Genomic DNA, 13494 nt, shown 5'->3' with positions numbered 1-13494 from the left:
GTGAAATTTAGAGCATTTTAATCAATCAATCAATCAATCTATTTTACTTGTAAAAGAGAAAGAAAGAACAGAATGAATAGATTGGTCACTTCATTGTTCAATGGTAGTAAGACTACTACCAACTATATCCAAAGAAATGCTTTCCATTCAACTACTCCAAACTTTGTAAGTAAAGAAAGACACAAACTTTGTTGTTGTTGTCGGACAGAGACAAAGAGAGTGAGAGAGAGTGAAAGATCTAGATAGAAATAGATATAGAGACATGAGACAGATTGATAATAGATATACATATATAATATATAATATATAATATACTAATCAAATATTTACTTAATTTGTTTGATATTTAGATGTTTGAAAAGATTTTAGTAGCAAATAGAGGAGAGATTGCATGTCGAGTATTCAAGACATGTAAGGAGATGGGTATCAAGACAGTAGCTATTCACTCTGATGCTGATAAGCATGCTCGTCATGTGTTGGAAGCCGACGAAGCTGTATGCGTCGGTCCAGCACCCACATCGCAAAGTTACTTAAACATTGATAATATTTTGGAGGCAATCAAGTCGACCGGTGCACAAGCAGTTCACCCAGGTTACGGTTTCCTCTCTGAGAATAGCAGATTTGTAAAGGAACTCGAAAAGATTGGTGTCACCTTTATCGGTCCCAACTCGTACGCCATGCATGCACTCGGCGACAAGATCGAGTCCAAGAAGATCGCCAAGGCTGCTGGCGTCAGCGTCATTCCCGGTTTTATCGGCGAGGTTGACGGCATCGAGCAAGTCATCAAGATTGCCAACGAGATTGGCTACCCTGTGATGGTCAAGGCCTCGGCCGGTGGTGGTGGCAAGGGTATGCGTATTGCTTGGAACGACGAAGACGTCAAGATTGGCTACCGTCTCTCCAAGCAAGAGGCCAAGTCGTCGTTTGGCGACGACCGTATGCTCATTGAAAAGTACATTGACCGTGGAAGACATATCGAGATCCAAGTCTTGTCGGATGGCGAGACTGCCCTTTACTTTCCCGAGCGTGAGTGTTCGATCCAACGTCGTAACCAAAAGGTCGTAGAAGAGGCCCCCTCACCCTTCCTCGACGACGAGACACGTACGGCTATGGGCAAGCAAGCCGTCGCTCTCTGCAAGGCCGTCGGCTACAAGTCGGCCGGTACCGTCGAGTTCCTCGTCGACGAGAAGAAGAACTTTTACTTTTTGGAAATGAACACCCGTCTCCAAGTCGAGCATCCCATCACCGAAGAGATCACCGGTCAGGATCTCGTCGCACACATGATCCGCATTGCCTATGGCGAGCGTCTCAAGATCGCCCAAAAGGACCTCAAGATCAAGGGGTGGGCCATCGAGTCACGTGTCTATGCCGAGGACCCATACCGCAACTTTTTGCCATCGATTGGCCGCATCAAGAAATACATCCGTCCTGAAGGCCCAGGCGTCCGTATCGACGGTGGTATCTACGAAGGTGGCGAGATCTCGACCTACTACGATCCACTCATCTCCAAGCTCATCACATACGCCGACACTAGAAAGACTGCCATCGTCCGCATGAAGCGTGCACTCGACGACTACTACATCAAGGGTGTCAACCACAACGTCCCCTTTTTGCGTGACGTCATGGAGAATGCCAAGTTTTTGAGCGGCGACATCTCCACCAAATTCATTCCCGAAGAGTACCCAGAAGGTTTCCAAGGCTACAAGTTTGCCCCCAAGCAAATCGAGCAACTCGCCATCGCCGGTGCTATCCTCAGATACGCCGACCAACACAAGTCACTCACCAACAATGCCAACCAAGCCCGTTCCTCCCCAGTCGAGCCCGACGAGTTCAACGTCGTCGTCATTGACAATGTCCGTCACCTCGTCCGTTTCCAAATGGTCAAGGATGCCCAATTCACCGTCGAGTTTGTCGACGAGGAAGAAGAAGTCGTCATCAAGCGTGTCGAAGGTTCCATCGACGAAGACACCCAAGAAATGCTCCGTCTCACCATCGGTGGATCTGTCCTCAGATTCCAATTGCACAACCGTGGCACACACTCTTACACCCTCCAATTCCACGGCTCCAAGATCGACGTTTCCGTCCGTACCCCAGAAGAAGATCGTCTCTTTAAATTCATGCCAGAGAAGCTCCACATTGATAACTCCAACGCTCTTCTCTCGCCAATGCCAGGTGCTATCCTCTCGGTCGCCGTCAAGGAAGGTGACAAGGTCGTCATTGGTCAAGAACTCTGTATCATCGAGGCCATGAAGATGCAAAACGTTCTCCGTGCTCCACGTGACTGTGAAATTAAATCAATCAAGGCAAAGGCTGGTACCAATGTTGCTGTTGATGAAATTTTAATTGAATTTAAATAAATAAATAAATAAAAGAAAGAAAGAAAGTAATAATTTATAAAAAACAATGTAGTAGAGGTAAAATAAATAATAATGATTTATTATTATCTATTATTTTTGATTTTTGGTTTAAACTTGTTTTTCTTTTGGTACAGTAAAAGCACGAATTTTTAATATACTACACATCTCTTGGATGATAGTATAAGTAAAATGAACCATGAATACAAGACTGATTCCAAATAATCCAAAGAGTGCATATTCTTCTGATACAATAACAATTCCGGCGTATTTGATAAGTACCGAATTGAATACTGCCGTAATCAAGAAAATCAATGGTTTATAAAACATTCTAAAATCTTCTGAACATATTCTTTGTACAATACAACGGCACTAAAAAAGAAAAAGAAATTCAAAGGTTAATAATTTTTTGGATAATAATTAATCATTAATTTTGATATTTACATTTAAATAAGAGAAAATAAAAGTAGAAGCTAAAATGAAAACAATTGGATATTCAAGATAGAGTTGAGGTGAAATGTAGACCCAGATGAATTCGAGTACGAGGAAAAGAGTGAATGGTAGTAATTGAGAGAATGCTCTGAGGAGTGGAATCTTCATGGCAACAGCTTTACGACATCCCGAATAAATACTTTGGAGAGAGGTGGAGATTGAGGTGACAGACATGATGATAAACATAATCTCTTTGAGACGAATGCCATGTCCGAGAATATCGATTTGAGTGTACCATAGTTGTTGACCATAGATACCAGTCAAACAACAGAATAGAATAATAGCACATTCAGCTTCGGTTGGTCCATTCAACATTCCCAAGATTAAATGGTGTGTAAAATATTCCTCCCAATGTGCCAAATAGAATGGAATGGTAGATAGAATAAATACAAAAAATATTTCCCATAATGTTAATCCAACTGATAATCCAACTACCGATGTTGCCAACTATAATAAATAGAAATAGAAATTATTAATAAATTATAATTATTATTATTATTATTTTTAAATTTTTTGGTGATACATTACACCAACAGTGAATGAATCACAACCATGATCGAATAATTCACCAAGTGGAGATGAAGTTTTAGTTCTTCTGGCTTGTTTACCATCGATATTATCCATCATCATATAAAACCAAATTAAAAAGGCGGCTGCAAAGTGAACCCAACGATAGTTTGAATCGTCGAGTGGTCCATCCTTGCTATCAACCACCGATCCAATTAATGTTGAAACTAAATACAATGCTACAAAATTACAAACAAATCCTGTTGCTGTGATCTAAAAGGAGATAGGATAGATAATGAGAGTTAATGAATATCATGTGACTTGTTTTCTTCTTCTTCTTCTTCTTCTTTAGTGGATTCCATACTAGATTAGGGCTGTTAAGTAGAAACATAGGTTAGTATTGTGTATCTAACGATTATGTATAGATATATTATCTATATATTACATACTGAAAGCTTTTAGGGAAAATCTCTACTATAACATTACAAGCAGGTGAAATGACATAAGAGTACATGATAGAATTATCGATTGTTGTACCTCCCTTGTATAAAGGTAGGTTCTTTGCTCCTCCCGTAGTAATATATGGCATCTCTTAATATATATATATATATATTATATCTCTTTCTCTCTCTGTCGATAGATAACAATCGATAATCGTCGTGTCGCTAAAAAACTATACTCTCGTCTTAACTTGGAAGTTGAATGCCGCTAATTACACTTTTAAAAGAAGATATCTTCAACACACACAATTCAAACACAAAAAATCGATGCTTGATCTCAAAGAGACCCCAATTCTCTTCAAAAACTATTTTTATAATTATTATTATTATTATTTTAATTTTTTTCGAGATCTTTACATGTTTGAATTATAAAGATAGATATTATTTATTATTATTATTAACTCTCATTAATACAAGTACAGGTCAAATAATTAATAATACTATACAACAACAGCGCATTGCAAGATATCTTGAATAACTTCATTGGTTTATGGCACATCTTTCTTTTGTTATAAGAAATACAAATAAACAACAACAATATCTCTCTCAAGATGAGTGGAATGAGGATAAGGGGGGAATTAGATCGATCCAATGATTTATTCAGATAAATTATCAATCCACACAGTTACATTAGCCCATAGATATCTATGTTTTGGTGATAGCCTTCCGAAAAAACGTTGTCGCCATGCGGATTTTTCATTATGATAATTGAGGTGGTTAGAGAGGTGTCAGGAGTGAGTGAGCATTGTCCTACTGTGTCTCTCTGGGGACACTACTTACTTTAATTATCATTGTGTTTAATGAACCCTTTTATTATATACACACACACAGAGATAAGAAAAGATAGATAAGATGAGAATTTTATTAAGTGTCTTGTTATTACTAGGTCTTGTTGCTGCCCTTACCAATGGTATGTAGTACATGCATGTACTGTTTAACGACATTATAGATATTATAATCTAATAGTGCAAAGATAGAGAAAAATGACAATGACACACATATTAACGACAATCTTTGATCTTTGATACTTTATCATACATTATAACTACGACGTAGCAGCACTTGCACCAATAACATCAACAACCTGTAAAGTTACAGGTAACGATTATACAACCTATGGCATTTGCTTCAAGAATTCTCAACCTGATCCACCTGATCCTGAGAGCAAGGTTGCAGCATCAGTCCTTGCTGTCGCCGCCGAACCACCCCCTGATTACAATCCATGGAGTTGCAAGGGTAACCCAGACGACAACAGTGTCGCCTATGGTAAGATCAAGGTCACCGTTACAGGCGCCAGCACTGAAACTCAAATTTGCAACACTCATCAATGCGCCCAAAACAGTCCAATTGATACTGTCAAGACTTGGTTAAACAAATACCCTGTATGTTAAACATTATATATATATTATTGTATCATTTGATTATTTACAAACATTTTCTTATTTTAATCTAGTTGAACAAGGATGGAGTAACATGTTATCAATCAACAACCGATGCCAGCGTTGTCTATCTCGATGCTTCTGGTTTTTGTTCATACAATGGTGTTTTCAACACTGAGAACAATACTTGCACATGTCAACAAACCTACAGCGAAGCTGATTGCTCCAAGTTCTCTGCTCCAGACTACACTGGTAGTGCCATCATGCAACACCCATCCATTATCATGGCTACCATCTTTGTCATTATTGCTTCATTATTATTGTAAATTAATTACATCTCTCTCTATACCACTGCTACTACTATTATCTTCATCTAATCAATCAATCAACAAACAAAAATAATATAATATTATTTTATTGTTTACAATGGTTATGCATTATAAATGATAGATATTTTTTTTACCAACAACAAATCAATTCAATTCAATATAATATAATATATGTATCCGGATTATAATTATTTATTTAATTCATTATTTATTTAATTCATTATTTATTTATTTCCCAAAAGTTACATCTCTCAACAAAAGGTAGGAGGAGGGTACTACAAACTTCGAAGGAAAGGAAAAAAAAAATTGCAAGATCGATTTAATTATGTACAAAAGGAGATGTAACTTTTGGGAAAATTATATTGATAATATAATAATTTTTTTGTTTATTTATTTTTATTATTATGTTACTCTAATTCCACCTAATAAACCACCTCCACTGTGAAAGATTTGAATCAATGTCAAAGGCACTATCTTTTTTTTTTGCCACATGTAGTTTTGTTTGGCTGGTCGCATAACAATCAAATAACATTCAAGACAAAGAGTGTCGTCGTACCACCGATAAATACTTGATCACAAAAATAATTAAATATTTAGTGTACAAATATTTAATTATTTAAAAGATTGGCAATCAAAATACCAAGACTCAACTTCTACCAGATAGTAATACTATTATTACTACTTAATAAATAATATTATGATGAAAGAAGAGGATTGATGATTTTAAAAATATACTTTATAGTTTTGAACAATTCAACCAAACTTCCATACATTGACAATATGGTGTAAATATGTTGGAATGGTTATATCAAAATAATAACAACCGTATGCTAGAGAGAGAAAGAGAGGCATAAGATAAACATTTTTAATATTTTATTATTTTTTATATATATAGTGATCGATCAAACATAACATGTATTTTAAAAGATAGAAGAGAAACTAAATTGAAGTTGGGGATTAAATTAAAGGTGGAGTATAATAATTAATTAATAATGAAAATAAGACTACTGGAAGAGATGATAATAGTTCTGAGATTCCCGCAAATGCCACTGGGATGGATACGTGAAAGAATGGGTAGAGGATACCAGAAGAGATGGGGATACCAACGAGATTGTAGAGAAAAGCCCAGAGGAAATTCAATTTGATGGTTTTGAGGATTCTTTGAGAGAGGTCAATGGAAGTCACGACACCACGAAGATCATCCTTCATGAGAACGATGGATGCTGCTTCAATGGCAACATCGGTACCTTCGCAGACAGCAATACCCACATTGGATTGAACCAATGCAACGGCATCATTGACACCATCACCTACAAACGCAACCTTTCTACCAAGTGATTGGATTTGACTGATATATTTGCACTTGCTCTGAGGTGTTGCCGATGCAATGAAATTGGGTACTCCGAGGTAGTTTGATACTCTTTGAACAGCACGATAATTGTCACCACTAAGTATCCAAACTTTGAGACCTCTTGCCATGAGTGCCTGTACGACTAGTCTAGACTCTTCCTTGACCTCGTCAATCATACCAAATATACCACTAATCTTTCCGCCAATGGCAACCACTACAATTGTCTTTCCATCTCTTTCCAAAGATTCAATCACTTTTTGAGATGACTCGTCAACTATGATAGCTTCATCTTGAACGATGAGTGATACGTTTCCAGCAACAACCTTTACTCCATTGACCAATCCTTTGATTCCCTTGCCTGGTACGGATTCAACTTCTGTTGCTTCAACCAACTCTTTTCCACCAAGTTGCTCGCGACAATACTTGGTCAACATCTTTCCATAAACATGTTCGCTCGACTGTTCCAATGAGCCTGTAATCTCTAATAGAGTGTGTTGGTCAATCTCTGTACCAATGGTATGTACATCGGTTACATTTGGTTTTCCTTTGGTCAATGTGCCAGTCTTGTCAAAGACGACCGTGTCTACTTTACTTGCTGCCTCTAGTACATCACCACCCTTGTAAAGAATACCAAGCTTTGCACCAACACCACAGCCAACCATGATGGCAGTGGGAGCAGACAAACTAATTGCACATGGACACGAGATGACTAGTACAGTAATCGAGAATAACAATGAGAATGTGAACGATCCTTGTCCATCGGTATCAACCACACGCCAGTGAGCAAGACAAATGTTGATGATAAATACAACAATCGACAGGATGATAATACCGGGTACGAAATAGGATGCGACACGATCGGCAGTTTGTTGAATGGGTGGTTTGGAAGATTGAGCCTGTTCAACCATCTTGCAAATATTAGAGAGTGTTCCATTGTTTGGTTTTTTGTGTACTTTGATGATGAGTGGTTGGTTGCAGCTCATCGATCCTCCATACACAGCATCACCCGTTTTCTTTGGTACTGGAACCGACTCGCCAGTCACCATTGACTCGTCAACCAATGTATCTCGACACTCGCTGATAATAATACCGTCCACTGGGATTCTACTAAATGGTAGAATACGCAAATGGTCGTTGAGTTGTACCAGTTTAATTGGGATCTCTCTGTCCTTGGTTTGGAGTTCTTTTTCTTGTTGGAGGAATTGGTTTCGTTGTCTCTCTTCCATTTCGTCCCTCTCTTTTTTTATTTGAAGTTTTGAAGAACAACAATCGTCTTCGGCCAACTCGTGTTTAGTTTCTTTTGGTTTGTCGTCGATTGTCGTCGTGGGGGATGATGGGGGTTTAGGAGACTCGATTAAAATCGATGTTTGAGCTTGTAGAGATAGAAGAGATTTCAAGACATTGCCTGCATTTCCCTTGGCAACGGCTTCGAGGTATCGACCAAGGATGATAAGTGTCAGCAGGATGGACGACGTTTCAAAGAAAACTTCCCCGTGGTAGCTGGCGTCAAAGAGGAGGATGATGGACGACACACACGAATAGCCGTATGCAATGGTACTGCTGATCATGACCAACAGGTCCATCGACGCCTTTTTAGCGTGTCTAAGTGTCTTGTACGCCAACATGTACAACGGTTTACCAACGTAGAATTGGATGGGTGTTGAAAAGATAAACAACAATAGTATCTTGACACTGAATCCATTGACGATGGAAGTTGACAAAATGGTATTTGGACCACTTCCAAGTGGAAGAATAAACGAGATGAGAACACACGGTACACACAATACCAATGATATCATCAATAGTCTGTACAACATGTCCTTCATCGACAATGTCTCACCACTCTTTTTAATTGCACTCTTGTCCAATATTGGGATTGGTGGGTCAGCACGAACCATCTCATTGACCCTATCATACAGTGTTCTAATAGTAACGGTAGATTGATCGTATGCAATGACTAGTACATTACCATTGTCTCCACTAATCATTACACTTTCAACTCCTTCAATCGATTCGATATCATCAGCCAAATTAGAAACCGAAATGTTAATGTCATCAACAACCTGTCCTAGATCCAATACCAACTCATTCGCCTTGTCATCGATTTCAGTTGCCGTGAATCCTAATGAATTAATAGTTTGAATAATTGCACTAAGTAAAGTAAAAAAAAAATAGAATAGAAAATAAATAATTAAGTAATCAAAATATTTAAATAAATATTTATAAACTACATACTATGGATCTGTCAACATGGTATTGAAAGTGATTTCACACTTGGAGGTAAAGAGATTGGTAGTGATGGTATTGATACCTTCCATTTTCTTGACCTTGTCTTCCATTGTAGTGACACAATCGGCACAATTCATTCCATCGACATTGAGTAGCAAAAGAGTTGGTTCGATATTTGATAGGACAGACATATCGATTTCTTGTTGAGGACCATCTTGATGTGAGTGATCACCATTATTGGTTTCATCAAGTTTTTGGTGTTCACCGTATCCATAACGCAATCCAAACAAGCTACCACACGCCTTGTACAAAAGTGATGCATACATTGTCTTTTTCTTGTCAGACTTGTAAATGAATCCATCCTTGCCACCATACTCGATGGTAAAGGTAAGACAACACTCGGTGGCACAACAATCCTTTTTACAACAAGGTCCAGTAATACAAACATCACAACAATACTTTCCACTTCCAATATTAGGTGCACTCTTTGTTGTTGCAATTGCAATTGTTGGTACATCTACTACTATTGTTCCTTTTGTTGGTGGACAACATCCTTTTTTACATTCACTATCAGCACTCGTATTGGTGTTGTTGGTCAAAGAGATGTCTGGCGATACTGGTGGACAACATCCCTTTTTGCAAGAGTCTTCCTTGACTGCAACGACAGGTTCTTTTGGTCCACAACATCCTTTCTTGCAAGAATCTTCCTTTGTGACTGGTACTTGAGCAATAACGACAGGTTCCTTTTCCTTTGGTCCGCAACAACCCTTCTTGCAAGAGTCTTCCTTGACTGGTACTTGGGCAACAACGGCAGGAGGTTCCTTTTCTTTTGGTCCACAACATCCTTTCTTGCAAGCATCTTCCTTGGTGACTGGTACTTGAACAATGGTAGGTTGTTGAGTTTGTTTTGGTTTGTATCTAATAGCAGCCTTTTTGCTGATCTTCTTTCTCTTTGCCAAAAGGTCCAATACATTTCTGTTACTGTTGATACTTAAACTTGGGGTTGAGTTTGTTGTTGTTGTTACTTGGTCATCTTGATGATCATCTTCAAAGTCTTGTTGTAGTTGTGTTGTTACTGTTGCTGTAGCTGTAATTAATGATTTAGTAGACTCATCATCATCATCGTTTGAATTATCATCATGATCATGATCATTATCATCATTGGTGTTGGTTGATGTTGGTGTAGTCAATAAATGATGATTAGTGTCATCGTCATCATCATCATCAACATTCATTAGTTTATCTCTACTTTCATTCATTCTTCTTCTTCTAATATTGAATTAGTTTAATTAAAACAAACAAAAATATAATATTAATATTAATATTAATATATTGTTAAGTTCATCATCGTCATTCTTTGTTTTTTTTCAAAATTAATTTTAATTACCCTTTCTTTAAAAAGTTATTAAACATTATTTTACCTATCTTAATTTATCTATCTAGTGATATCTATCTATCTATCTATTTGTATATAATATATAATATAATATAATATAATCTCTAACAACAATGTCATCATTACATGTGTTGTTCAAGAATGATAAGAAAACAATTCAAGTTACACCAGGTACAGCTATGGCAGATCTACTGTCTAAAGCATTGACCATGTATAAAGTTCCACAAGAAAGTCATACACTATATGCTTTATCGTAAGATCATAACAGTGATAATACAACCAGTGTTTATTATTAACCCGTCTATACTCTATTTCAGTTACAACAACAAGCCAGTCAATTTAACATTCCCTTTTAGATTGTCAGGTATTCCTTCAGGTAGTCGTGTATCGATTGTTCAGAATTCAGGTGCCAATGTCACATCAGAGATTAGAATAGCCATACAATTACCAGACGGCAAGAGACTGCAAGGAAACTTCAAGACAACTCTGACCCTCTGGGACATCTTTTTGCACTTTGAATCGAAAAATGGTGAGAACCTGGTAAGACAATTTGACGTTGAAACTGGCTACTACAAATCTCCTGTTGCCGTTATTATTAATAAGGAAGTATGTAGAAATTAAAAATTAATCTACCAAAAATGATAGGATAGTGATAGTATATTAATTTGATTGATTTAGGTATCTACATTTGAAGAATTACAACAATTTACACTACGTAAATTAATGATTACAGAATCATGTTTGATTCATCTTAAATTCAAACAAACCGACGTTAAATATGAAGAGATTAAAGAAACAATCGATACCTATCAACCATTGGGTTTCTTTGAAAAGGCAAATCAAATTATGGAACAATTAAAGGGCATAACATATGAAGAATATATAAATCAACAACAATCACAACCACAACAAGAACAAGAACAAAAAGGAGTTTCACCATCAACATCTACGACGACTACATCAACGACGAAAACTTCACCATCTACATCTCCTTCAAATAATAATAATAATAATAACAATAATAATAATAATAATAATAATAATAATGTTAAAATAGAAAGTACAACATCACCAAAGGATAATCCTCAACAAGTACCGCCATCTCCAACAACTTCATCATCTTCATCATCAGAAACCAAAGATGATAAAGCAATGGATTTAATAGATTCACCATCAAATGACAATGCTATTGCATCTACAACATCTACAACTTCTACAACTTCAACAGTAGTTCCAATGGAATCATCCCCACCAATACAACAATTTGAACAACCAGAAATTGAAAGAAATTTTAAGATTCATACTCCAAAATATGAAGATATAGATATCACTTGTATGTATCTATTATTATTATTTAGTTAATTAATCTACACTATAATTAATATATATATATTTTATTTTAATTTTTTAGCTATTCAATTTGATGAAGCAATGACATCAGAAGATTTTAAAAGATTGATGGAAGCAAATAAAAGAATCAAGAGAGAAAAGGATGAAAGGGATTCAATATTGAGAACTAAAAAGATGAGAGATAGTGAAGACCAAAAGAAAGCAAGAAAATACACAACGACAGACATTCGTATCACACTTCCCGATAGAAAGGTGTTGGAAATGACATTCCATCCAAGAGAACGTATTGCCAAACTACACCAATTCCTCTCGACCAAATTTGTTGAACCACTTGCCAACTTTTACCTCTATGTCACTCCACCTGTCAAGGAACTCGCTCTTGACAAGACATTTGTCTCTGAGCAATTATACCCTCGTGCAAAAATATATGTTGGTGTTCGTCCCGATTCAGCTCCACTTAAACTCATACCAGAGATTGATGATCAATTTACAGCATCTTTTAAAGAAACAATCAATGATTTATTACAACAAGAAAAGGAAGAAAAGGAACAAAAGGAAAAGAAGGAACAATCTGAATCGACAACTAGTACTACTAGTACTAGTACAACAACTAGCAGCTCAACCACCATATCATCAGAACAATCTACTCCAACTTCTGATAATGTAAATATTAATAATAATAATAATAATAATGATAAGGATATTGATATGAAAGATGATAGATATAATGAAGAAGAAGCTCGATCCGCTAGTGGAACCAAAATTCCATCTTGGTTTGGCAAAGGAAAGAAAATGTAAGAATAAATCGATCCAGGTTTAATTTTAATATCTAATATCCAATCCAACATTCATTTGGTATACTGTTATTATTCTGTTATTATTATTATATTGTTACTATTTATTACAACTCTTTTTAAGGGTGGGTGGGGATTGATTGTGAATGATCTGTCGTTCGTCTTTGTCGGTTTAATGGGTAGTCGACTATCCATTAATTAATATTATTAATTATGATTATATTGTTATATTATTTATTATTTATTATTATTATTGTTGAATTTGATTAACAACTAATAAATAATAATCTTTATCTGTTATATTGTGATTGAAGAAAGTAAAGTTAGTTATATGTGTTTTGGGGATGAATGTTGTGTTATATGATCAATGTTACCTGGAGAGATCATAATATCGTTATCTTTTGATCTAACTCTAAAGAATGAAAGTTCATCTCTAGGATCATTAACCTTTAATAGAGAGTCGAGTCTTGGGTAGAGATCAAGAATTAGCTTGGAGTATTGTGTATTTGATTCATTGTCAAATGTTGATTTCAAGATTGATCCAAACTTGTTTACAATCAATATTCCTTTAACACCTTTGTGTTGTGATTGTATTCTATTAAAGGTTTCTTGAATTTCACTATCTGTTGACTTTAGTAGAGTTGTAGTAAATCATTCATTCATTGATCAATCAATCCATGATATTCATATAAAGATGAGATAGAGTGTTTGATGATTAGTCATATGCTTGTACGATTCAATCAATATTATATATTTATATATCATTCTTATTGTATTCTTCATATTCATACCATTTCTAAATGCGTTTATAAA

At 36.2% G+C, this 13494-nt stretch overlaps 6 protein-coding genes across 6 annotated transcripts; 3 read left to right on the top strand and 3 right to left on the bottom strand.

Moving 5' to 3' along the window:
• Positions 1-72: 72 nt before the first annotated feature.
• pccA (propionyl-CoA carboxylase) lies at positions 73-2357 on the top strand (the record flags this gene model as incomplete). The annotated part of the gene is made up of 2 exons (XM_004362585.1): positions 73-165; positions 351-2357. 2 exons carry the CDS (start codon positions 73-75, stop codon positions 2355-2357), a joined length of 2100 nt encoding a protein of 699 aa, XP_004362642.1.
• Positions 2358-2465: 108 nt separating this feature from the next.
• Positions 2466-4645, bottom strand: captD (CDP-alcohol phosphatidyltransferase; the record flags this gene model as incomplete). The annotated part of the gene is made up of 5 exons (XM_004362584.1): positions 2466-2726; positions 2799-3293; positions 3375-3626; positions 3799-3942; positions 4634-4645. The coding sequence occupies 5 exons, from the start codon at positions 4643-4645 to the stop codon at positions 2466-2468; spliced, it is 1164 nt and encodes a 387-aa protein (XP_004362641.1).
• Positions 4646-4705: 60 nt separating this feature from the next.
• DFA_03033 (uncharacterized protein) lies at positions 4706-6247 on the top strand (the record flags this gene model as incomplete). The annotated part of the gene is made up of 5 exons (XM_004362583.1): positions 4706-4763; positions 4910-5235; positions 5307-5554; positions 5804-5822; positions 6185-6247. The coding sequence occupies 5 exons, from the start codon at positions 4706-4708 to the stop codon at positions 6245-6247; spliced, it is 714 nt and encodes a 237-aa protein (XP_004362640.1).
• Positions 6248-6518: 271 nt separating this feature from the next.
• DFA_03032 (P-type ATPase) lies at positions 6519-10554 on the bottom strand (the record flags this gene model as incomplete). The annotated part of the gene is made up of 3 exons (XM_004362582.1): positions 6519-9063; positions 9148-10410; positions 10529-10554. 3 exons carry the CDS (start codon positions 10552-10554, stop codon positions 6519-6521), a joined length of 3834 nt encoding a protein of 1277 aa, XP_004362639.1.
• Positions 10555-10650: 96 nt separating this feature from the next.
• DFA_03031 (UBX domain-containing protein) lies at positions 10651-12685 on the top strand (the record flags this gene model as incomplete). The annotated part of the gene is made up of 4 exons (XM_004362581.1): positions 10651-10790; positions 10894-11143; positions 11216-11870; positions 11949-12685. 4 exons carry the CDS (start codon positions 10651-10653, stop codon positions 12683-12685), a joined length of 1782 nt encoding a protein of 593 aa, XP_004362638.1.
• A 246-nt stretch (positions 12686-12931) lies between these two features.
• dlcC (cytoplasmic dynein light chain) lies at positions 12932-13475 on the bottom strand (the record flags this gene model as incomplete). Its single annotated transcript, XM_004362580.1, has 3 exons — positions 12932-12954; positions 13056-13311; positions 13473-13475. 3 exons carry the CDS (start codon positions 13473-13475, stop codon positions 12932-12934), a joined length of 282 nt encoding a protein of 93 aa, XP_004362637.1.
• Between the last annotated feature and the right edge of the window lie 19 nt (positions 13476-13494).

This window comes from Cavenderia fasciculata (genome assembly GCF_000203815.1).
Source record: "Cavenderia fasciculata unplaced genomic scaffold Scf_Dfasci-G-b-205a01.r1-3, whole genome shotgun sequence".
Classification (NCBI taxonomy): domain Eukaryota; phylum Evosea; class Eumycetozoa; order Acytosteliales; family Cavenderiaceae; genus Cavenderia; species Cavenderia fasciculata.
Note: the sequence above shows the minus strand (reverse complement) of the source record. Positions and strands in the feature narration are given on the sequence as shown.